At 45.4% G+C, this 22500-nt stretch overlaps 3 protein-coding genes across 4 annotated transcripts in view; all 3 read left to right on the top strand.

Moving 5' to 3' along the window:
- The window catches only part of ypel3 (yippee-like 3), an 8825-nt gene extending 162 nt beyond the window's left edge, over positions 1 to 8663 (top strand). The window contains exons 1-5 of one of the 2 annotated variants that reach the window (XM_080834046.1): positions 1 to 210; positions 2543 to 2661; positions 6561 to 6604; positions 7103 to 7211; positions 7763 to 8663. The exon at positions 1 to 210 is cut by the window's left edge and continues 162 nt beyond it. In XM_080834046.1, the coding sequence (XP_080690172.1) occupies positions 2545 to 2661; positions 6561 to 6604; positions 7103 to 7211; positions 7763 to 7852 (360 nt within the window). In that variant the 5' untranslated portion in view covers positions 1 to 210; positions 2543 to 2544 and the 3' untranslated portion in view covers positions 7853 to 8663. Of the gene's footprint in view, positions 211 to 2491; positions 2662 to 6560; positions 6605 to 7102; positions 7212 to 7762 lie in introns of both variants that reach the window. The other variant, XM_080834047.1, reaches the window with a different exon arrangement.
- A 1157-nt stretch (positions 8664 to 9820) lies between these two features.
- LOC308361894 (uncharacterized protein) lies at positions 9821 to 20414 on the top strand. The gene is made up of 12 exons (XM_080834370.1): positions 9821 to 10065; positions 10769 to 10880; positions 11125 to 11218; positions 11878 to 11932; positions 12231 to 12371; positions 12611 to 12771; positions 13723 to 13821; positions 16712 to 16857; positions 17982 to 18153; positions 18599 to 18711; positions 18906 to 18990; positions 19312 to 20414. The coding sequence occupies exons 1-12, from the start codon at positions 9948 to 9950 to the stop codon at positions 19366 to 19368; spliced, it is 1353 nt and encodes a 450-aa protein (XP_080690496.1). The 5' UTR covers positions 9821 to 9947; the 3' UTR covers positions 19369 to 20414.
- Positions 20415 to 21466: 1052 nt separating this feature from the next.
- rabep2 (rabaptin, RAB GTPase binding effector protein 2) overlaps positions 21467 to 22500 on the top strand; it is a 7655-nt gene continuing 6621 nt past the window's right edge. Inside the window, exon 1 of the mRNA XM_080835624.1 lies at positions 21467 to 21601. Within this exon, the coding sequence (XP_080691750.1) occupies positions 21559 to 21601 (43 nt within the window). The 5' untranslated portion in view covers positions 21467 to 21558. The remainder of the gene's footprint in view (positions 21602 to 22500) is intronic.

Here is a 22500-nt window from a genome sequence, read left to right as displayed (position 1 = left end):
GAGACGGACGGACGACTGCACCGGGGGACTGTCTGCAGCACACACTCACACGCTTGTTTATTTGTGAGGTGCGCATTCGTCCATGCTTGCTTTGTAGAAAGCGGGCGAGCTGTTCACGGATACGGCGCGTTCTGATGCATCTGAGTTGACCGAAACCGTTCGCTGTCTTCTTGGTTCCGCTGTTGATTCTTCGGAAGCACTCGCTACTCGGTAAGTGCATATTTTAAGACGAGATGCATGGGTTGTTGTTAACGGAGTGGTTCAGCGAGCCTTGACGCTAGCCGAGGAGCTAGGGACATCGCTCATTAATTCCCCTAGCTACAGCAGACACGAAGAATGGCAGGAATGTCGAGCGGCAACGGCCTGAAGGATTCTCGGTGTTTTGCAGTTTTATATGCTAAGCTGCCACCGTGCGCGCAAGTATCATTCTCACACGCGCACACCGCAGTAGCCGCAGTTTCGGGGGCATTCAGCGAAAGCCGCAGACCTCACGCACAAGCGTCTGGTGGCTTTTGTTTTGTGGCGTAGGTCCTTAGACCTAGTTAATCAAATCTGATCTCTCTCTCTCTCACTCACACACACACACACACACACACACACACATACACACACACACACATACACACACACAAGGTCCAAAGTGTTGTTTGGGTTAACAGGTCGCGGGAGGAGACTATCTTCCCTCGTGCCAACCTGGCCTTATATGGGACAGCAGTGGATTAGGAACTAGGTCGTATGCGCATTTCCCGGGTAGATCATTCAACCAGGAAATGAATCTTTGAATACACGGATGCAGATGTCTGACCACAACAAAGACATTACGGGGGTGTCTGTCTGTCTGTCTGTCTGTCTCTGTGTGTGTGAGACCTGTGCGAGACGTGTCTTGGCCACACAGCAGAGTAATGGCTTTTGGAATGGTGTGTGTGTGTGTGTGTGTGTGTGTGTGTGTGTGATGTGTATATGTGTCTTTATGTGATATATGTCTGTGTGTGTGTGATGTATATGTCTATATGTGATACATGTCTGTGTGTGTGTGATGTTTATGCGAGAGTCTGGGGTGTCTCAGTGACTTAAGAACAGACTGTTCTAAAGAAAAAGAAAAAAAAAAAACATTTTATGCAACACCAGTTGTGACATCACAACACTTGGGAAGGGGAGTCCTGTCCTGTGTGTGTCAGTGTGTGTCAGTGTGTGTGTGTGTGTGTGTGTGTGTGTGTCTGCAGGAGTTAAGATGCCATCTCCCCTTCCCAAGTGTTGTGATGTCACAACTGGTGTTGCATAAAATGTTTTTTCTTTTTCTCAAACTTGTTTTGCTCTTCAGTTGGTGAGACACACAGCTCTGCTGTTTACACACACACACACACACACACACACACGCGTGTACACACATACATTTACACACACACACACACATGCACACACATACACACACACACACACACACACAAAAGAAGAATGATACCTGTGTGTGTGTGTGTGTGTGTGTGTTTCAGTCTTGGGGTGATTCTATAATTTAGGGTACATTTCATGGTGAAAAAAAGTGTATGGACCTTATTCTTCCTCAAATAAACAAACAAAGCCCAGAGTTAGTTAAACCTGTCAGTGACACATATCTGTTGGTTGCAAAGCTTACATGAACTGTTTTTTATATATTTTAACTTAAATTATGCTTTTACCTCTCAGACTGTCAACTAAGTTACACCAGTTTCACCAGTAGAAATGTTTTAAAAAAATGAAATAATACTTAAATATCTGTTCAGTGAGAAGGTTAAACCAGGTTTATAATGTGTGTTGAAAAATGTAGACTGTTAATCACAATTATTAGGTGATAATGTCTGATGACATTCAGAAAATGGAAATTGTCAACTAAGTGACCCGTCAACTAAGTTACTTAGTACTACTTACTTACTAGGTGTAACTTAGTTGACGGGTCACTTAGTTGACAATTTCCCTATTTCATCCAATAACTAAAATGGTGGACACAGGCTACAAGACCACATGTAATTTTCTTAAAAGCATGGTGTGTATGTGTGCGTCTGATGCCCAGAAAATAACCGACAGAAAGAGGAAGAGCAATCACTGAAAATGGAGAAACAGAGAAAAGAAGACTGTGTGTGTGTGTGTGTGCTCTAAAGTTGTGTGGTTGTGTGTGTGTGTGTATGTATATGTGTGTGTGTGCTCTAAAGGGGTGTGTGTGTTTGTGTGTGTGCTCTAAAATTGTGTGTTTGTGTGTGTGTGTATGTGTGTGTGTGCTCTAAAGGTGTGTGTGTGAATGTGTGTGTGTGCTCTAAAGTTGTGTGTTTGTGTGTGTGTGTGTATGTATGTGTGTGTGTGCTCTAAAGTTGTGTGTTTGTGTGTGCTCTAAAGCAGTGTGTGTGTGTGCTCTAAAAGTGTTTGTGTGTGTGTGTGTGTGTGTGCTCTAAAGGTGTGTGTGTGTGTGTGTGTGTGTGCTCTAAAGGTGTGTGTGTGTGTGTGTGTGTGTGCTCTAAAGGTGTGTGTTTGTGTGTGTGTGTGTGTGTGTGTGTGTGTGTGTGTGTTTCAGTCATGGTGAAGCAGACCAGGGCGAAGACATTCCAGGCGTACCTGGACTCCTGTCACCGCCGGTACAGCTGCGTCCACTGCCGCGCCCACCTGGCCAATCACGACGACCTCATCTCTAAGGTGTGTGTGTGTGTGTGTGTGTGTGTGTGTGTGTGTGTGTGTGTGTGTGTGTGTGTGTGTGTGTGTGTGTGTGTGTGTGTGTGGCACTCACCTGGCCAATCTCTGTGTGTGTGTGTAAACGCGAACTTTGGATAAATCACCATAGCAACACATCAATAAGCTCTTACCTGCTCCAGTGGAGGCTAATTTAAAGAAGCGTTCCGGATCAATTGCTATTCGCGAACGATATGCCAGCGGGTAAAACTAACGAAATCTCTTTAAATGTGCTGACTTTGGCATTATGACAAACTAGTTACTCAACAACTGTCCTAACACAGTCAAACATCAAGCAAGTGCAACACAAGACATGGCAAGACGGCAAAAAAGCTACTTACTAGTTCGGCAGACAGTAGAAAGCCGGGCGTAGTCAGGCAATCCTACATTTAACAGCATATGCCTATGGACCCTGCTATAGCAAAGTATAATTGTTGCATACTGTTACTTTAAGTGAAGCTGGATAAGCTTGCCACACCCCCGTAAAAGTTGACCAAGGAGCGATATTATTTAAATTGGCTCTTCCACAAGGAATCATTTATTTATATGACCACCTCAATTGATTTATTGCACACACCACATGAAATAGCCGAGCATTGACTGTCTTGCGTTTGTTTTGCGAGTTGTACATTTGTTAGTGGTAGTAGACCTTCTCGAGTCATTTATTTCAAACACCACAGTCAAACTTTTTGGGAGTGGTACATTTTTGTAGTGTCGGCGATGGGGAGAACAAAGCACTCATAATTATATGACCGTGTTATTAGTACACCATATCATATCATTATTGTAGAAAAAGATTAAGGTGGACTCTTGATAAGAATAGAGAGAAATACACACAATTTCTTTTCACTGCTTCAATGTATTGCATTTGTTATTAATACATTTAGTCATTAAACAGACGCTTTTATTCAAAGCGACTTACAAGGAAATGTTAAAGTTCACTTGGTAAGGAGGTGAGGGGAATGGAACTTGCACACACTCTCACACTCACACACACACTCACACACACACACACACACACACACCCCATATACAGCTTTTTGTCTTGCTCTCGCAGCGGTGGCGGTGTTGGATTTTGCAATGATTATGGTCTTGTATACTTCATAAGCATTCATGATCATCTCCTGTTTGCCAGTGGAGTTTAAATGAACGACATTGTTTGACCGCGGATCAGCCCTGAACGAAGCGATAGATCCTGTCCTCCGTTATTCAAATTGGCTAATGGGACGATTGATCGACTTTACTTAAGCCCTTACGAATGGAGCCCTGCGGTACTCAAGCACCTGTATTGGTGCCCACCTTAAAGGTGCATTGTGTAGGATTAAGTGACATCTAGTGGTGAGGTTGCAGATTGCAATTGATAGTTTTCAGCGACGTCACTACAATTGTTGGCTGGCGGGCAAAAGGAACAGCGAAACAGTGAGAAACAGTGGAAAACTTCGAGCAGTGCCTACTCAACTACGATTGCCATCAACCACAGATCATACCACTATAGCCAGACAGAAATATTCAGAAGGGAAAACAAATTAGGAACTTGTCATACATTTACTGCAGCCGTCCTGACATTTTTATTTCGTTAACCTCCCCGAAGTCCCTGTCTGAGCTCCAGTGTGGAGATATTTACATCTATCTAATAGGACATCCGTCCACATACACATCTCAAAAACTGAAAGCCTACAAAAGCACAGATAGTTATTTAATTTTTAGAAGTTGTTGGGTTCAAATGTGGATGTCGTCTGGAAGGTGAAAACGAAAAAAACATCTTCATAAGCAGAGCAAATTAGTGCCATTTAATAGCTAGGTACCAGCTAGCGAGGTACCTGCTGTAAGCTAGCAGCCGTTAGCCTACCCAACGATGTTCTTTATTATTTGACCCAATTCTCTGGTTTAAACAAGCATGAAAACCTTCTCTAGCAAATGACAACTTAAATGTTCTTCCCATATATTTTCTACTAACATTGTAGTATTACTAGTTGAATGACAAAATACACTACCTAGCCTACTTGCTTGCTTAGGTACTTAGGTAGATCAGCAGCTGGGTAATCCAATTTGAATCGTGTTCATGCTTTGTTTCTTTTTCTTTATTACTTGATTTTATTCCCATTTTAGGCAGTTATTCTGATAAATTAGGCGACCAGAACAGGGTGACTGCTTTTATTTCCAGCTCCAAAAGTAAGGCTACTTTACTGTGTGTCCAAGAAAAGTTTACCCAGAAGGACGTGTCTACTACCTCGTTTCCACCCGGCCCCGGTGGAAACGAGATATACGTACAATCAGCTGGCAGCCACGGCGAAATACATTTTTTTTTAAATCGGCTGGCAGGAGCGGTAGCGGGTTTTAACTGCGATAAAAACTAAATCCGGGCTTGTCTGCTCGCCGATTTAAACAGCCAACCGAGCAACAACTGCCTGGCATTTGACTAACTTATATTAAAAGAGTTTGAAAGGTGGGTGGTTCCTGTATTAACTCCCGTGTTAAACTGCTGTGGAACTTCTTTTTTGCCCGCCAGCTGGTCATTCTGACGTCAGCTGAAAACTATCAATTGTAAAATAATTCCTCTCCCTCACCCCTTTTTTATCAAGTGTGTCTGTCAGATGTCAGCAGCTACTTTAAAGATCTGGCTCTAAGTACACACACACACAAACACACACTCACCTGGCTCTAAGTACAAATACACACACACACACTCCCTTGGCTCTAAGTACAAACACACACATACACACACACACACACTCCCTTGGCTCTAAGAACACACACACACACACACACTCACCTGGCTCTAAGTACAAACACACACACACACACACACACACCCACCTGGCTCCAAGTACAAACACACACACACACACACACACTCACCTGGCCTTAAGTACAAACACACACACACACACACACACTCCCTTGGCTCTAAGAACACACACACACACACACACACCCTTGGCTCTAAGTACACACACAAACACACACACACACACACTCTCTTGGCACTAATTGCACACACACACACACACACACACACACACACACACACTCTCCCTCGGCTCATGATCTCAACCTTCTCTCAACACAAAATGGCTGCCAGCACCAGCACTCGCTGATTCCTCTTCTGTCTTCAACTGTTGCCACGGAAACAAAAAATTGTTAAAGGCCGCTTTAGAGCCACTGGTGAACAAACACTTAAAACATAATAAACACAAATATACACTTATATAATAATACAATATTATTAAGCTCTATCTATATGGGTGAATAAGCACTAATAAAACATAATATTTAGCTTTATTTTCCATTTTCACTAATAGATCCTCCTTAATCCTACACATTGCACCTTTAAGAGCCAAATTAGCGATGGACGCTAGCACCCGTGTGTTTCAGCCTCCTTACTAGCTCTAAGTACACAAACGCGCACACACACACACACTCACACACACACACACTCACACACACCTGTGTCCGAGGATGCGAGTTGTGCTTGCCAACACAATGCATGTTACACACAGACAAGCTCACACACACACACACACACACACACACTCTGACAAACACACTCACACACACACACATACACACACACACACACTCTACACACACAACCTCTACACACACACTCTCACACACACGCACACAAACACACACACACACTCTACACACACAACCTCTACACACACACACACACACTCTCTCACACACACGCACACAAACACACACACACACACTCTACACACACAACCTCTACACACACAAACTCTCTCACACACACTCACACACACTCACACACACACACACACACACTCTCACACACAAACAAACACACACACACACACGTGTATGATTGACCAGCTTTTCTCTGGTTTCTCTTATTTCAGTCCTTCCAGGGCAGCCAGGGTCGGGCCTACCTCTTCAACTCTGTGTGAGTAACTCTACTTTACACGTGTGTGTGTGTGTGTGTGTGTGTGTGTGTGTGTGTGTGTGTGTGTGTGTGTGTGTGTGTGTTTGTGTGTGTGTGACTACTTTACACGTGTGCGTTTGTGTGTGTACCTCTTCTTTACACGTGTGTGTGACCAAGTGACTGTCTGAAGTAGTTCTTCTATATGTGTTTTTTAGCTTGGTTTAGTTTTTTTTAGTTTTGTCTCGTGCCTGTAGTTAACTGGGTTTTGTGTGTGTGTGTGTGTGTGTGTATGTACCTCTACTTTACACCTGTGAGTGTGTGTGTGTTACAGATTGAGTGTCTAAAGAAGGTCATCTATATGTGTGTTTTAAATTTTTTTAAATTTTTTTATTTAGTTAACTGGGTTTTGTGTGTGTGTGTGTGTGTGTGTGTTTGTGTGTGTGTGTGTGTGTGTGTGTGTGTGTGTGTGTGTGTGTGTGTGTGTGTGTGTGTGTGTGTGTGTGTGTGTGTATCAATCAGGGTGAACGTGGGATGTGGTCCCCCTGAGGAGAGGCTGCTGCTGACTGGACTTCATGCTGTGGCCGACATCTACTGTGAGAACTGCCACACCACCCTGGGATGGAAATATGTAAGCACACACACACACACACACACACACACACAAACACACAAACACACCCAAGCGCATGCATACACACAAGCACATGCATACACACACACACACACACAGACACACACACACACACACACACACACACGTGAGCGCGCACTTCCTACATTACTACTGCACTGAAACAAATATAACTTTCTTTCTTCCATCCTTCTCACTCTCCTCTCTCTCCTCTCTCTCTCTCTCTCTCTCTCTCTCTCTCTCTCTCTCTCTCTCTCTCTCTCTCTCTCTCTCTCTCTCTCTCTCTCTCTCTCTCTCTCTCTCTCTCTCTCTTTCTTAATCTCTCCCTGACTCTCTGTCTCTCTCCCTGACTCTCTTTCTCTCTCTCTTTCTCTCTCCCTGACTCTCTTTCTCTCTCCCTGACTCTCTCTCTCTCTCTCTCTATCTCTCTCTCTCCCTGACTCTCTCCTCTCTCTCTCTCTCTGTCTCTCTCCCTGACTCTCTTTCTCTCTCTCTCTCTCTCTCTCTCTCTCTCTCTCTCTCTCTCTCTCTCTCTCTCTCTCCATCAGGAGCAGGCGTTTGAGCTGAGTCAGAAGTATAAGGAGGGGAAGTTCATCATTGAGCTGTCCCACATGATAAAGGACAATGGGTGGGACTGAGGTCTCCAGAGCAGCCCTCTATGTGTTCGTAGACTATCGGAGTTTAGCATGTACGGCGCATCTTTAGAGAGTGTGTGTGTGTGTGTGTGTGTGTGTCTGTGTGTCTGTGTGTGTATATGTGGCAACCCATAGTGTTATTGTGAGAATGTCTCGTGAATGAGATCCATATGGTCTCCGTCACACACACAAAACAAACATACCAACACATAGCCCTTCGAGTGTGTGTGTGTGTGTGTGGGTGTGTGTGTTTTGAGGTGTGCATTTGAGATTTATTTTAGAGAAACCTATTTTGAATGTGTGTGATTGTAAATACTGACAGCTGTATGATTTTATTGTGTGTGTGTGTGTGTGTGTGTGTGTGTGTGTGTGTGTGTGTGTGTGTGTGTGTGTGTGTACAGACACGCAGTGGGCACATGTGCAAAGCTGGTCATACTGAGTTGTTGTGGGTATTCTGCTGAGTGGCTGAAGCTGAATGAATCACCTCAAGCATGTTCATAGATATCAAATCATGAAGATGTCATTGGGATATTCAGATTCCCAGGTGTCTATATACAACCCAATGTGGAATGACGTGTAAATAAGTGTTTATTTGATTGGTTTTAGAGCTCTATTTCCTATTAAACGAGTGTATCTATGATTGTGCTTCTAGCTTTGTCAATGTATGCTTTGACCATGGGTGTGTGTGTGTGTGTGTGTGTGTGTGTGTGCGTGTGTGTGTGTGTGTGTGCTTTGCCTGTGTGTGTGTGTGTGTGTGTGTGTGTATGCGCTTTGACCATGGAAGTGTATTTTTAACCTTAAGACTTTACATTAAAGCCCTGTGGTAATCTCTGAGCTCTGAGTGTGTGTCTCTACCTTCCTTGATGGGACACATTTCCATCTTCACAGCTCAACACACACACACTCACTCACTCACTCACTCACTCACTCACACACACCCGTACATTGCAACATTTGTAAGACTTGTATCTCACTCTCCTTTGTAAGGTTTTGACCTCATCTGCTTACAGCGCCTACAGATTTTAGGCATGCATATACACTCTCACAAACACACACACACACACACACACACACTCACAAATGCAATATAAAGAAAGTGTTAGTGTGAATGTGTGTACATATGCATTATAAAGAACGTGTGTGAGAGTGTGTACATATGTATTATAAAGAACATCTGTAACACACACATGCATTTTAAATGTGTGTAAGTGTGTGTGTGTGTGTGTGTGTGTATATATACATTATGAAGAAGTGTGAGCGAATTAGTGTGTGTACGTACATATGCATTATAAAAAAAACAGTGAGTGAGTGTGTGTGTACATATGCATTATAAAGAAGATCTTTAACATGCATAGCGTCAGTATCAGAACTAGATTCTTAAATCAAATACCTCACAAATCCCAGCGTTTGACTCAGTAGTCTTTCTCAACAGTAACATTCTGCTTCAAGCTGTCCAAGTTTCTAGACATTGTGTGCAGTACCTCAATATGACGCTAAGGGGCATACTAAAAATCGAAATGTGTAGTGCTCAGAATGATCGTAGGAAATGTTCTTTGCTGTCCTGTGCAAAGTTGATCCTACATGAGAAATAACATGTTATTTAGAGACGAGTTTGAGTTTTCTGAGGAAAGTTGATAGTTTGCCCAAATCAGGTGACCAAGCAATATGTTCTGGGGCGGGGATGCATCCATAGTTTTGGGGAAATGGTTACTCGTTTAGGGAAACGTGTCACTGTGTGGAAGTGGAGAGTATGTTGAACAGGTTCTGAGGCAACTCCCCAAACTCTAGCGCCAGTTCCACATACTCTCTCCTTTCCTGTCATTAAAGTGTCTTAATCAGCTGTTATCAACGCCTAGAAAGTCTCTGACATGCGCCCTGCTCAGCCCAACTGAACACATTTCCCACAGGGCTTTGCGAGCATCCGTTGACGTGGCCGGCGACGTTGCACAGCATACCGGGTGGATTTGAACTTCGGCTGGAGAGGATAAAGCAACCGGCTCAAGTGGTTTAAGTTTATTTGGGCTTAGCTACTGTTATTTAACGTTAATTTATTTATTAGACGTTTTTTTGTTCTCTTTTTGTTTTGTACCCGTTTGTGATGTCTGGTAAAATTAAGAGTAGGAGCGCGGCTAATGCCGACTCCATCTCGGGCAGTGTGTCCTGCGATGAACGCATCCTTCGGGATTGTCACCAGATGTATATCGATGGCGACAGCGGTGAGTGTTCAGCACCAAACAGCTGACTTTACTCGCTATATCACTAGTGCCTTTTGGATTAGTGTGTACCGTAATATGCTGCATGATAGTAAGTCAGGCCGTTAGCTAGGCTAGCTAGTGTCGTCTTGTGGTGTTGGGCGAATGAGTGTTAGCATTGCGTGGCTGCTAACGGCTAGCCAAGCGCACAGTCAGCTGGGTACCTAGTATTCCGTTATTAAATGAACCATCTCATGCACATCACACATATGAACAGCAAGTGCATGCGCCCCTTGCCCCATTCATCTTCTGCGGTCAAACTGCAGCGAGTAACGTTAGCTAGCTAGAAATGATGGCTAACCAACTAACAAAGATACGGACCAAATCAACTTGGCAGTGACAGCCGGCGTGCGTGCTGTGCAATAAGTATGCTTGGTCGGTAACGTTAGCAACAGAGCGTAGCGTGCGACCCATACTTCACGGCCTGACAGAAGGCAAGACGAATCATTGCGACCGACTGCTGACGTGATGTCATTTTTTTATTATGTCAACTTTTAATTTAACATGAGCTATGTTTTATGTAACATGAGCTATGCGTTATTCAAACAGGTTTGGAAAGTCAATATTTGTCTACATTGGCTAAGTCAATGTTTACTAATGTCAGCATGTCGAAGTAGTTCTTTCAGTTCTTGGGTGTGAAAGCCTTTTGTTTTGCTCCGTATGACAGGGTTAATCGCGATCGCCCAGTCTGTTGGGGTGACGCTCCTGGCGCCCCGGAAGAAGATCACGGTGATGTTGATGGGGAACCACTCGGCCGGAAAGAGCTCCTTCATCAACTGGTATGGTCAACCATAGACATATATATATATATATATATATATATAAATGTCTATGTGGTTAACCCCTGGCCCTGTGAAATTCAGGCATTTGTAATGTGTTTGTGCGTGTGTGTCGTTTGTCTTGCACGGAGATGACATTTCTAGTGTGTGTGTGTGTGTGTGTGGATTCTGCTCTGTAATATTTGTGTTAAAGTGTGTGTGTGTGTGTGTGTGTGTGTGTGTGTGTGTGTGTTGGATGTTGTAGGTATGTGGAGGAGCACATTCAGAGGACTGGGGTTGCCATAGAGACCCAAGGCTTCAGCTTCGTCACCAGTGGCCGCAAGAGGGAATCTCTTACTGTGAGAGACAGACAGACAGATACACACACACACACACACATATAGACAGACAGACAGACAGATAGATGCACACACGCATGCACACACACACATAGACACGCACGCGCAGACACACACACACACACACCCATTGACACATACACTGACACATACACACACACTCAGACACACGCATAGACACACCCACACGCACACACACACACACGCACATTAAAACACAAATATTACAGAGCAGCCTCAGAGGGAATCTTTGACAGACAGACAGACAGACAGACAGACAGACAGACAGACAGACAGACAGACAGACAGACAGACAGACAGACAGACAGACAGACAGACAGACAGACAGACAGACAGACAGACAGACAAAAACCTTACAGCCACACTACTCACACATCACATCCAGTTGTTACAGTCTGAGAGGGAATCTTTGACAGACAGACAGACAGACAGACAGACAGACAGACAGACAGACAGACAGACAGACAGACAGACAGACAGACAGACAGACAAAAACCTTACAGCCACACTACTCACACATCACATCCAGTTGTTACAGTCACACACATCACATTTGCAATCTTACACACATACACATAGCTGTTTTTATGTGTCAGAGAAAGCAATGTGTTTAATTGTGTGTGTGTGTGTTGATTCAGGGCAATGCGACTCTTCACCTATACCCCCACTTCAAGCCCCTGCAGGAGTTCAAAGGTCAGCTGTCAATCACCTCATCATCCCAGAATTCAGGACTGGAACACAGAGATCAGTGACATGTGAACTCACCCGGTCTCTCTCTCTGTCACTCTCTCTCTCTCTCTCTCTGTCTTTCTCGGTCTCGCCCGCTCTTTCTCTCTCTCTCTCTCTCTCTCTGTCTCTCTGTCTGTCTGTTTCTCTCCTCTCTCTCTCTCTCTCTCTCTCTCTCTCTCTGTCTCTCTGTCTGTCTGTTTCTCTCCTCTCTCTCTCTCTCTCTCTCTCTCTCTCTCTCTCTCTCTCTCTGTCTCTCCCTCAGGTGTGGCGGAGTACCTGGGCACGGAGATCTGCACGTCCCGTCAGAAGCGCTTCAGTCTGGTCACGTTTGTGGACTCGCCCGGGCTGGTGGACGGAGACATGAAGTACCCCTTCAATGTGGACCAGGCCATCCTATGGCTCGGTGTGTTTCTGTCTGTGTCTGTGTCTGTGTCTGTGTCTGTGTCTGTGTCTGTCTGTCTGTCTCTGTGATGTGGCTGTGTCTTGCTCTCACTTACATACATACACACACACACACACACACACACACACACTCTCTGTTTGTCTGTCCGTATCTATTCCTTCCTCACGTCAGTTTAAAAATATTTGGCATTGAAAAGAGTTTTGACGTGTGTGTGTGTGTCTGTCTGTTTCTGTCTGCAGGTGAGTTGTGTGACCTGATCCTGGTGTTCTTTGACCCGATGGGTCAGGCCCTGTGTAAGCGCACGCTGAACATCGTGGAGCAACTCAACGACAAGCAGGGGGAGAGACTACGCTTCTACCTCAGCAAGGCAGACGAGGCGGGGGGGGAGTCTGACAGACAGGTAACACACACACACACACACACACACACACACACACACACACACACACATGTACACACACACACACACTCACACACTCACTCACACACACACACACACACACACACACACACACCAGAGACACACACACACACACACACACATACACACCAGAGACTCACACACAGACTCACACACACACACACACACACACACACATACACACACACACACACACACACACATACACACCAGAGACTCACACACACTCACACACACACACACACACACACACACACACACACACACACACACACACACACACACACATACACACCAGAGACTCACACACAGACTCACACACACACACACACACACACACGCACACACGCTAAGGGCTGAAACACACCAAACGTGTTTCTAAAATCTTGACGCTAACAAAACCATTGTTTCCTATGGTATGGCCACTTATCGGCCGCGCATCGCACCTTTCTAGCTTTTTTTTAAGGTTAATCTTCTCAACTTTTCAGCGCAAGGCACACCGCTCATCAATGTTACACTCGGCCCAGGCAGGTTGCGCACGAAGCGCCGCTTCACATGCGCTGGGCAAAACTGCTGTTTGAAGCTTATAAGTTTTGAGAAACGCGTTTGGTGTGTTTCAGCCCTTACTCAAGTTCACTCATGCGCACACACACACACACACACACACACACTAATTCACGTTCACTCATGCACACACACACACTCTAACTCACGTTCAGTCATGCGCACACACACACACACACACGCTTACTCACTGTTACCCATGAACTCACTCATGCACACACACACACACACACACACACACACTGTTTGTTTCCTCTCAAGCCTGAATTACACAAAACGGATCTAATCGTCCTCATTGGCTCAGCTCTTGTAAACGTGTGATGTGATTGGCCAGTTTGTGTCATGTGACTGTGTGATGTTTTGCAGAGGGTGATGATGCAGATCGTTCAGGAACTCTGCAAGAGGCCAGGACTCAACAAGTGTGGCTTTGATATGCCCACTATATACATCCCCAACCCTAACAAGGTACACACACACACACACACACACACTATATACATCCCCAACCCTAACAAGGTAGACACACACACACACACACACACACACACACACACACACACACACACACACTATATACATCCCCAACCCTAACAAGGTAGACACACACACACACACACTATATACATCCCCAACCCTAACAAGGTAGATACACACACACACATACACACACACACACACACACACACACACACACACTTTATTCATCCCCAACCCTAACAAGGTAGACACACACACACACACACACACACACACACACACACATACACACATACATTAGGGGTGGGCGATATGGGTAAAAAAAAAGATCTCGATATTTTTTCCATTTTGACGATAACGATAATAAGACGATATTTAAAAAAAAATGCGATTGGAATTCTTAGAGTAATACCTTCTTGGAGATTACAATAATGGGCAAAATATTTAAGGAAAACATTTCTTTATTGTCTTTAAACTAAAATAACTTAATTAAACTGCAATTCAGAAACATTGAACTCTTGTAATAACTTTTTAAACCTTATTAAACTTAAAATTCTGTCCAGGATTGTACAAAAATATCACCAAAAAGAAAAGAAAAACATTTACTAAAAAGGCTCTCAAATAAATATTTAAACAACATACAATGTTGAGAGAAAAAATTCCACAATTCTCAAATAGTAAAAAATACCAAGTATTATCACAGTTAAGGACAGATGTCAGAACATTCTAGGCCAACAGGTTTTTTACTTCAAATGATGTGCCAAAAACACCAGTCTGTCCACATGGTCATGCTTGAGTGAGGCCCGGTGACATGTCACAACATTTCCTCCTGTGCTGAATGCCCTCTCTGAAGGGCTGCTTGAGGCAGGGATGCACAGATACTTTTTAGCTAACTTTCCCAGTCTGGGGAAATTGACCCCTTGTGTTTTCCACCATACAAGTGGATTGACATCACTGTCCACCCCCGGTATCATAAGGTAGTTATTGAGCTCCTTTTCTATGGCAGTAGCCGGCGACTCCCCTCTTGCTTGTTTTTTGAAGTAACTGCCGAAAGACTTTTTTTGTCTTTTTGGCTGGTTCACCACCATCTGCTCCACCCTCAGCGGCAGCACCTTGAGCTGTGGTAGTTGAGGTGCCTGGAGAATCACTCTCTTCCTGAGTTGCCATAGCCATAAGTTCAGAGGAAATGGTTGACATTATCATCTGATCATCATCATTGTACCGGTTTTTAAACCATGGATCAAGTGTGGATGCCACACTTAACATGCCATCCACATCGTCTTCTCTGTATTTTGTATTTAGGTAATCCAGAATGGTTTCCTTGATTTTTTTTTTTTTTTTTGTGAGATCTGTTTCATCAGACTTCACTGCCAGGACCTCAGAGTTAAATAATGACGGGACGGGTTTCAGGTAGGAGATCGTTACTACTTGCTCACCTGGCATCTTTCAGACCAAGGGCAATGTTGGCTCCTGTGTGGTCGTCTGGGAAGTAGGACGTCTGCAAACAGTAGCTCCGAAGTAGCCAAGATTCGTCAATGAAATGCACTGTCAGAGAGAGGTATGGCTCCGATGTTCTGCTGGACCATAAATCGGTTGTTGTTGCGAAGTGTGTCACCTTTTGCAATTCGTTCATCACAGATTTGCGAGTTGAATCATACAGGGTGGGGATAGCAGTTGCGCTGAAATATTTGCGACTAGGCACATTGTATCGCGGGTCTAAGACATTCAAAAGTTCTATAAAGCCTTGTCCCTCCACCAACTGCATTGGTAACATCTCTTTGGCTATGAACTTGGTGATGGCATTTGTTATGTCTTTCCATCGTTCACTTTTTTTGTCATACTGCACTTTCCTGCTGAATGATTCAGCAAGGGTCTGTTGCTGACTAGGTTGCCTGCTTGGTTTTTCTTTAGCAGCTTGAAGTTTCTCATATTCTTCGTACTCTTTCTTATGATTGGTTCGGAGGTGGTGAAACAGGTTCGTTGTGGAGCTCTGTTTGACGTTTACAGATTTTCGACAAATCTTACATATCACATTCTTTTGATCTACGTCTGTCTTCTCGAAACCGAACCATTTCCATGCCAGAGAGGTAGACGCGCGTCTCGGCACTAAATCATCTGAAGTAGCTTCAGGGTCTGGAGATGCCTGCATTTTCTCTCTATGAGAATCACCATGCGCTGCTAACCTGCTGCAAAGTGGATGGGAGAAGCCATGTCACGTGATCACGTAGGCCCACTAGTCGCGTAGGCCCACTAGTCGCGTGAGTGCCGTGCTGTGGGGAGCGCTGCTGCGCCGAAGGCTATATTAAGAACATGCTGTGAACAGTTTCCCCGTGCGTGTCATTGTTTTTTGCGAAGTCATTTAAATACTCGATAATGTAATTTTGCACATCGTTTGAACAACAATGACGATATTATCGCAAACGATATATATCGCCCACCCCTAACATACATACACACTATTTACATCCCCAACCCCAACAAGGTACACACACACACACACACACACACACACACAAACACTATATACATCCCCAACCACAACAAGGTACACACACACACACACACACACAACCTACTTCCCTAACCCCAGAAAGGTGTACACACACACACACACACAAACACTATACATCCCCAACCCCAACAAGGTACGAACACACACACACATACACACACACACACAAACACTATATACATCCCCAACCACAACAAGGTACACACACACACACACACACACACACATTACCTACATCCCTAACCCCAGAAAGGTACACATACACACACACACACACACACACACACACACACCTGTACACCCCTCACCTCGACAGGGCAAAAGATCAATGTGTGTGTGTGTTTGTGTTTGTGTGTGTGCCTTTAGTCCAGTCGGTGTGTGAACCAGATTGAAGAAGTGTGTCGCACCATTGAGAGGACGATCAACCAGACGGTCCAGAACACTCTAAACGCCCTCGAGAAGGACTGTGAGCTCATCACTGAGGCCATCACAGACACACTCCAGAATGACAGGTAACACACACACACACACACACACACACACACTCACTCACTCCTCACAGACACACTCTAGAACGACAGGTAACACACACACACACACACACTCTCTCATCACCGAGGCCATCACAGACACACTCCAGAACGACAGGTAAAACACACAAACACACATTGCGTTGTAAAGGGTGGGTGTTCGTGCTGCTGGGCTTCACACACACTTTTCTGTGTGTGTGTGTGTGTGTGTGTGTGTGTGTGTGTGTGTGTGTAGGCAGTGCAGCGTGGAGAACAGGCGTGCGCGCTGTAAAGGGTGTGTGTTGGGGTTCACAAACACTCTTCTGTGTGTGTGTGTGTGTGTGTGTGCAGGCAGTGCAGCGTGGAGAACAGGCGTGCGCGCTGTAAAGGGTGTGTGTTCGGGCTGCTTGGCTTCACAAACACTCTTCTGTGTGTGTGTGTGTGTGTGTGTGTGTGTGTGTGTGTGTGTGTGTGTGTGTGTGTGTGTGTGTGTGTGTAGGCAGTGCAGCGTGGAGAACAGGCGTGCGCGCTGTAAAGGGTGTGTGTTCGGGCTGCTTGGCTTCACAAACACTCTTCTGTGTGTGTGTGTGTGTGTGTGTGTGTGTGTGTGTGTGTGTGTGTAGGCAGTGCAGCGTGGAGAACAGGCGTGCGCGCTGTAAAGGGTGTGTGTTCGGGCTGCTTGGCTTCACAAACACTCTTCTGTGTGTGTGTGTGTGTGTGTGTGTGTGTGTGTGTGTGTGTGTGTGTAGGCAGTGCAGCGTGGAGAACAGGCGTGCGCGCTGTAAAGGGTGTGTGTTCGGGTTCACAAACACTCTTCTGTGTGTGTGTGTGTGTGTGTGTGTGTGTGTGTGTGTGTGTGTGTGTGTGTGTGTGTAGGCAGTGCAGCGTGGAGAACAGGCGTGCGCGCTGTAAAGGGTGTGTGTTCGGGCTGCTCGGCTTCACAAACACTCTTCTGTGTGTGTGTGTGTGTGTGTGTGTGTGTGTGTGTGTGTGTGTGTGTGTAGGCAGTGCAGCGTGGAGAACAGGCGTGCGCGCTGTAAAGGGTGTGTGTTCGGGTTCACAAACACTCTTCTGTGTGTGTGTGTGTGTGTGTGTGTGTGTGTGTGTGTGTGTGTGTGTGTGGGTAGGCAGTGCAGCGTGGAGAACAGGCGTGCGCGCTGTAAAGGGTGTGTGTTCGGGCTGCTTGGCTTCACCGTGCCGCTGCTGCTGATGGCGGCGCTGGTGCTGGGGACTCTTTCCAAAGACATCCTGGAGATCGCACTGGGCGAGCAGGGCACACACACACTCGGACAACACCTGGTGAGTGTGTGCTTCTAGAATTATGTGTGTGTGTGTTGATGGTGTGTGTGTGTATATTAATGCGGTGTGTGTGTGTGTGTGTGTATTAATGCGGTGTGTGTGTGTGTGTGTATTAATGCTGTGTGTGTGTGTCTGTGTGTATTTGAATGATGTGTGTGTGTTTGTGTGTATATTAACTGTGTGTGTGTGTGTGTGTGTGTGTATATTAATGCGCTGTGTGTGGTGTGTGTGTGTGTGTGTGTGTGTATTGATGGTGTGTGTGTGTGTATATTAATGCGCTGTGTGTGTGTGTGTGTGTTAATGCTGTGTGTGTGTGTGTGTGTGTGTGTGTGTGTATTTGAATGATGTGTGTGTGTGTTTGTGTGTGTATTAACTGTGTGTGTGTGTATTAATGCTGTGTGTGTGTGTGTGTATATTAATGCGGTGTGTGTGTGTGTGTATATAGAGTCCTGTTGTGAAGGCGTTTGAATCGTTGTCAGTGGAGGTGCAGCTCTACGGGTGTGGAGGTCTCGTCTTCCTCTCCTTCCTCCTCCTCCTCATCGCACGCTGTTCATTCAGGTGAGAACACACACACACACACACCACACACACCCTCACGCACACACACACATACGCCACACACACCCTCACGCACACACACACATACGCCACACACACAAACACACACACACCCTCACCCTGCTAATAATGATGCCCCTTCATGCCTTTAAACGTGTGTGTGTGTGTGTGTGTGTGTGTGTGTGTGTGTGCAGGACAAAGCCCACTCTGGGTGGCAAGCAGAAGAGGCAGCTGCAGGAAAAGCTTGACTACGTGAAGGAGGTGGTCAAGACCAAGAAGGTGAGATTGTGTGTTTGTTTAAAGCTGTTTAGTGTGTGTGTTTGTTTTAAACAGTTTAGTGTGTGTGTGTGTTTGTTTTAACAGTTTAGTGTGTGTGTGTGTTTTATACAGTAATGTTTAGTGAGCATGTGTGTGTGTGTGTGTGTTTGAAACAGTAAGTTTAGTTAGCGTGTGTGCTTTAAAACACTAATGTTTAGTTAGCTTGTGTGTGTGTGTGTGTGTTTTAAAACATTAAAGTTTAATGTGTGTGTGTGTGTGTGTGTGTGTGTGTTTGTGTGTGTGTGTTTGTGTGTTCTCACGGCTTCTCTGTCTTCTCTCCAGAAAAACTTGTATGAGGAGTACTTGCGTCAGAGTGTGGGGGACCAGGACATGGACTAAAAGAGGAGAAGAGAAGAGAAGAGGGGATGAGGACATGGACTAGAGAAGAGAACTGAAGAGAAGAGAAGAGGGGATGAGGACATGGACTAGAGAAGAGAACTGAAGAGAAGAGAAGAGGGGATGAGGACGGGAGGAAGAAGAGAGGATGAGGAGTGAAGGCACTATCAAACACTAAAAACTCCTGTGGTCACGACCTGTTCAGGACCAGGAGCACTCCCCCACCCCCCACCCCAGAACCTCTGCAGCCTGAACCCTCACCATGGAAACACAGTTCCTGAACCCTCACCATGGAAACGCAGTTCCTGAACCCTCACCATGGAAACGCAGTTCCTGAACCCTCACCATGGAAACGCAGTTCCTGAACCCTCACCATGGAAACGCAGTTCCTGAACCCTCACCATGGAAACGCAGTCCCTGAACCCTCACCATGGAAACGCAGTCCCTGAACCATCCCTGTGTTTTTTCCCAGACAAAAGCGGAGGCGGGAACAGTGCGGTCTGTCTCTGGTTCCTGTGGGTCTGTACTAACATACTGCAGCTGGTTCTGGAACCACTGGGTCAGGACCGTGTTAGGATAGTGGATCTCCCACTGGACCTGTGGATTCCCCTCCTCATCTCCTCCTCCTCTCTCCCCCTCCTCTTCCTCTCTTCTCTTCCTCTCATCTCCTCCTCTCATCTCCTCCTCTCTCCTCCTCTCCTCCTGCCCCTCCCCTCTCCGTTACTGAAGGACTCTTCTACCCATAGTCCAGCACTCACTGCCTCCCTGTGTAGTACTGATGTTAACCACTAGAGCGCGCTGTGTCTGTGTGCGTGCCTGTAGCGTACTCTGACCCCTTCACTGTTCTCCTAATGGACTAAAGGACTGATCCTCCTGGACCAGGAAGTTCTCTTTAACCCCATCATGGCCCCTGATGACATCACAGGAAGTTCGTTTTAACCCCATCATGACCCCTTGAAGACTTCACAGGCACAGAGTATGTGTAACCATGGAGACATGTCTGTGGCATTAATGCTCTTATTAATCTGATTATCATACTGTACTGATCACTTTCTGATTGATTATAATACTGTACTGATCCATTATGATTGATTATCATACTGTACTGATCACTTTCTGATTGATTATAATACTGTACTGATCCATTATGATTGGTTATCATACTGTACTGATCACTTTCTGATTGATTATAATACTGTACTGATCCATTATGATTGGTTATCATACTGTACTGATCACTTCTGATTGGTTATCATACTGTGAGGATCACTTCCTGGTGCATGGGCCACAAAGTGATGTCATGATGTTGATGTCCATGTCGGTTAATGAATTGCAATTTTTTTGTACCAAGAGTTTTTCCTACTTTTTCACTGAACATCCGTTAGTGTAGCCAGTAGATGGGTGATACACACAAACATAATAAAGTACTGTTCAAAACCATTATTCAACTCAGACCACTGTTTTGTGTGAGTGTGTGTGTGTGTGTGGGGGGGGGGGGGGGGTTCTTGGTGAGTGTATATCTAACGTTCTTTCCTATTACACTGTGATGAGTATAAAGGAGTGTGTCTTGTGTGAGTTTATATAACAGGAGTGTGTGTTGTGTGAGTTTATATATTGGGGGTAATCTATAGATTAATGGGTAATATATAGATTAATGTGCTCACTTGTTGAAATGCAAGGTTTTTGGCCAAATGCTCCAACTGCCCAAATAAAGAAAACAAAAACAAAGTCTCAGAGGCTTACTGACAAGGATGAGGGCGAATATGGTAGTTTTGTGGCAGCTCTGGTGGAATGATATCCAAACAGAACTGACAGTTTGTGATTGTAGTCGTCAAACGCTTACAAACTAAACTACTTGTCTGAGTTGCTATCCATTGGCTCGTCACACAGTGTTTTGTCTTTCCTTCACGGATTCGCACATGACACCATTCCCAGAGATATGTCAACGTTCCATGTTTCTTCCCTCAAGAGAGTTCAGGAAGGACGCTTACGTAATATCCGCGAGTTAAACCGGGGGAAAGAGCTTCCTGTCGTTGATCCTCTCCGCGGGTGCAGCCCTTCAGCACCGGCCGGGTTTCACGAAACCAGTACAATACTGACAGGAAACCGAACCGGATGGACGCGAACCACCCGCCACTGGGCTGAGACGAGACGGGAGGAGAGAGAGCTTTGGCGTCGCTTTGTTTTGCAGCCATGGAAGTGTCGGAAAAAACTGCTGAAAACGAAGAGAACTCGGGTATGTTACTGTTGAAACTGCTAGCGATTTCAATTCAGTTACCAGCTGGCTGGCCAACTATCGAGCCAACTTGACAGCTCACATCTGACACTTTTGGAAATGAATGTTCCAAAGGTTTGAGGTGTGGGTAACTTTGTAGTGTGGCAGTGGTAAGAGTCCTAAGTTAAGTTCGTTTTTTTTCAGGAGTCTTGGAGGTGTCGGTCTGTAACTTAGTGAATGTTGACTGAGTTGAGCTCTCATGACGACTCTCTCGTCTGTAAAAGTTTGGTTGGAATTAAGGAGTTTCCTGGTTTGTTGTTAGGCATCATTTTGAACGCAAGAGTAAACAGACACACGTAGTTAGCTAGCATGGACAAAAGTTGTGTCTTGTTGTTGTAGTTTGCCATGCAGGCTAAGCTAAGGCTAAATACTGGGGACGAATTCCTCCCGAAAGTTAACTTTAGCGTTACACAACCAGTTCCTATCATATTCTTACAACATATCGTCTCACTCTTATCTGATGATCGATAGCCGTTCAGGCTTTGACCGAGTGCGGTGTTGTGTAGCATACTTCAGGCAGTGTGTAGGAATGCGCAGTAAGTTGCGCGGTAGCTGCGCATCTGTGGCGGAGTTGGTAGGAGACTGAAGGTGCCTGGGTGGCCGTCTGACGTGGACAGATGATAAGACACTGAGTGACACACAGCGCAGGCTTGGGTCATTCCACTGCCAGCTCCCGCGGGGGCAAGTAGTCTACCCCACCAACTCCATCTATCTATCTTCCCCATCAACCTCATCTATCCAATCCATCTACAACATCTACTTATCAACCTCACCTGGTGACGTGTGTGTGTGTGTCCGTAACCGTGTGTGTGCATGTGTGCGTGTGTCCGTAACCGTGTGTGTGTGTGTGTGTGTGTGTG

This window comes from Sprattus sprattus, assembly GCF_963457725.1.
Source record: "Sprattus sprattus genome assembly, chromosome: 3".
NCBI classification, from domain to species: domain Eukaryota; kingdom Metazoa; phylum Chordata; class Actinopteri; order Clupeiformes; family Clupeidae; genus Sprattus; species Sprattus sprattus.
Note: the sequence above shows the minus strand (reverse complement) of the source record. Positions and strands in the feature narration are given on the sequence as shown.

What these genes read in the sequence shown, in the direction of transcription:
- LOC308361894 (XM_080834370.1), top strand. Translation starts at nt 9,948, where the DNA reads ATGTCTGGTAAAATTAAGAGTAGGAGCGCGGCTAATGCCGACTCCATC. An exon ending in AAGAGCTCCTTCATCAACTG is followed by an intron (nt 10,881 to 11,124) that starts GTATGGTCAACC and finishes TGGATGTTGTAG; the next exon opens with GTATGTGGAGGAGCACATTC. An exon ending in GGGGGGAGTCTGACAGACAG is followed by an intron (nt 12,772 to 13,722) that starts GTAACACACACA and finishes GATGTTTTGCAG; the next exon opens with AGGGTGATGATGCAGATCGT.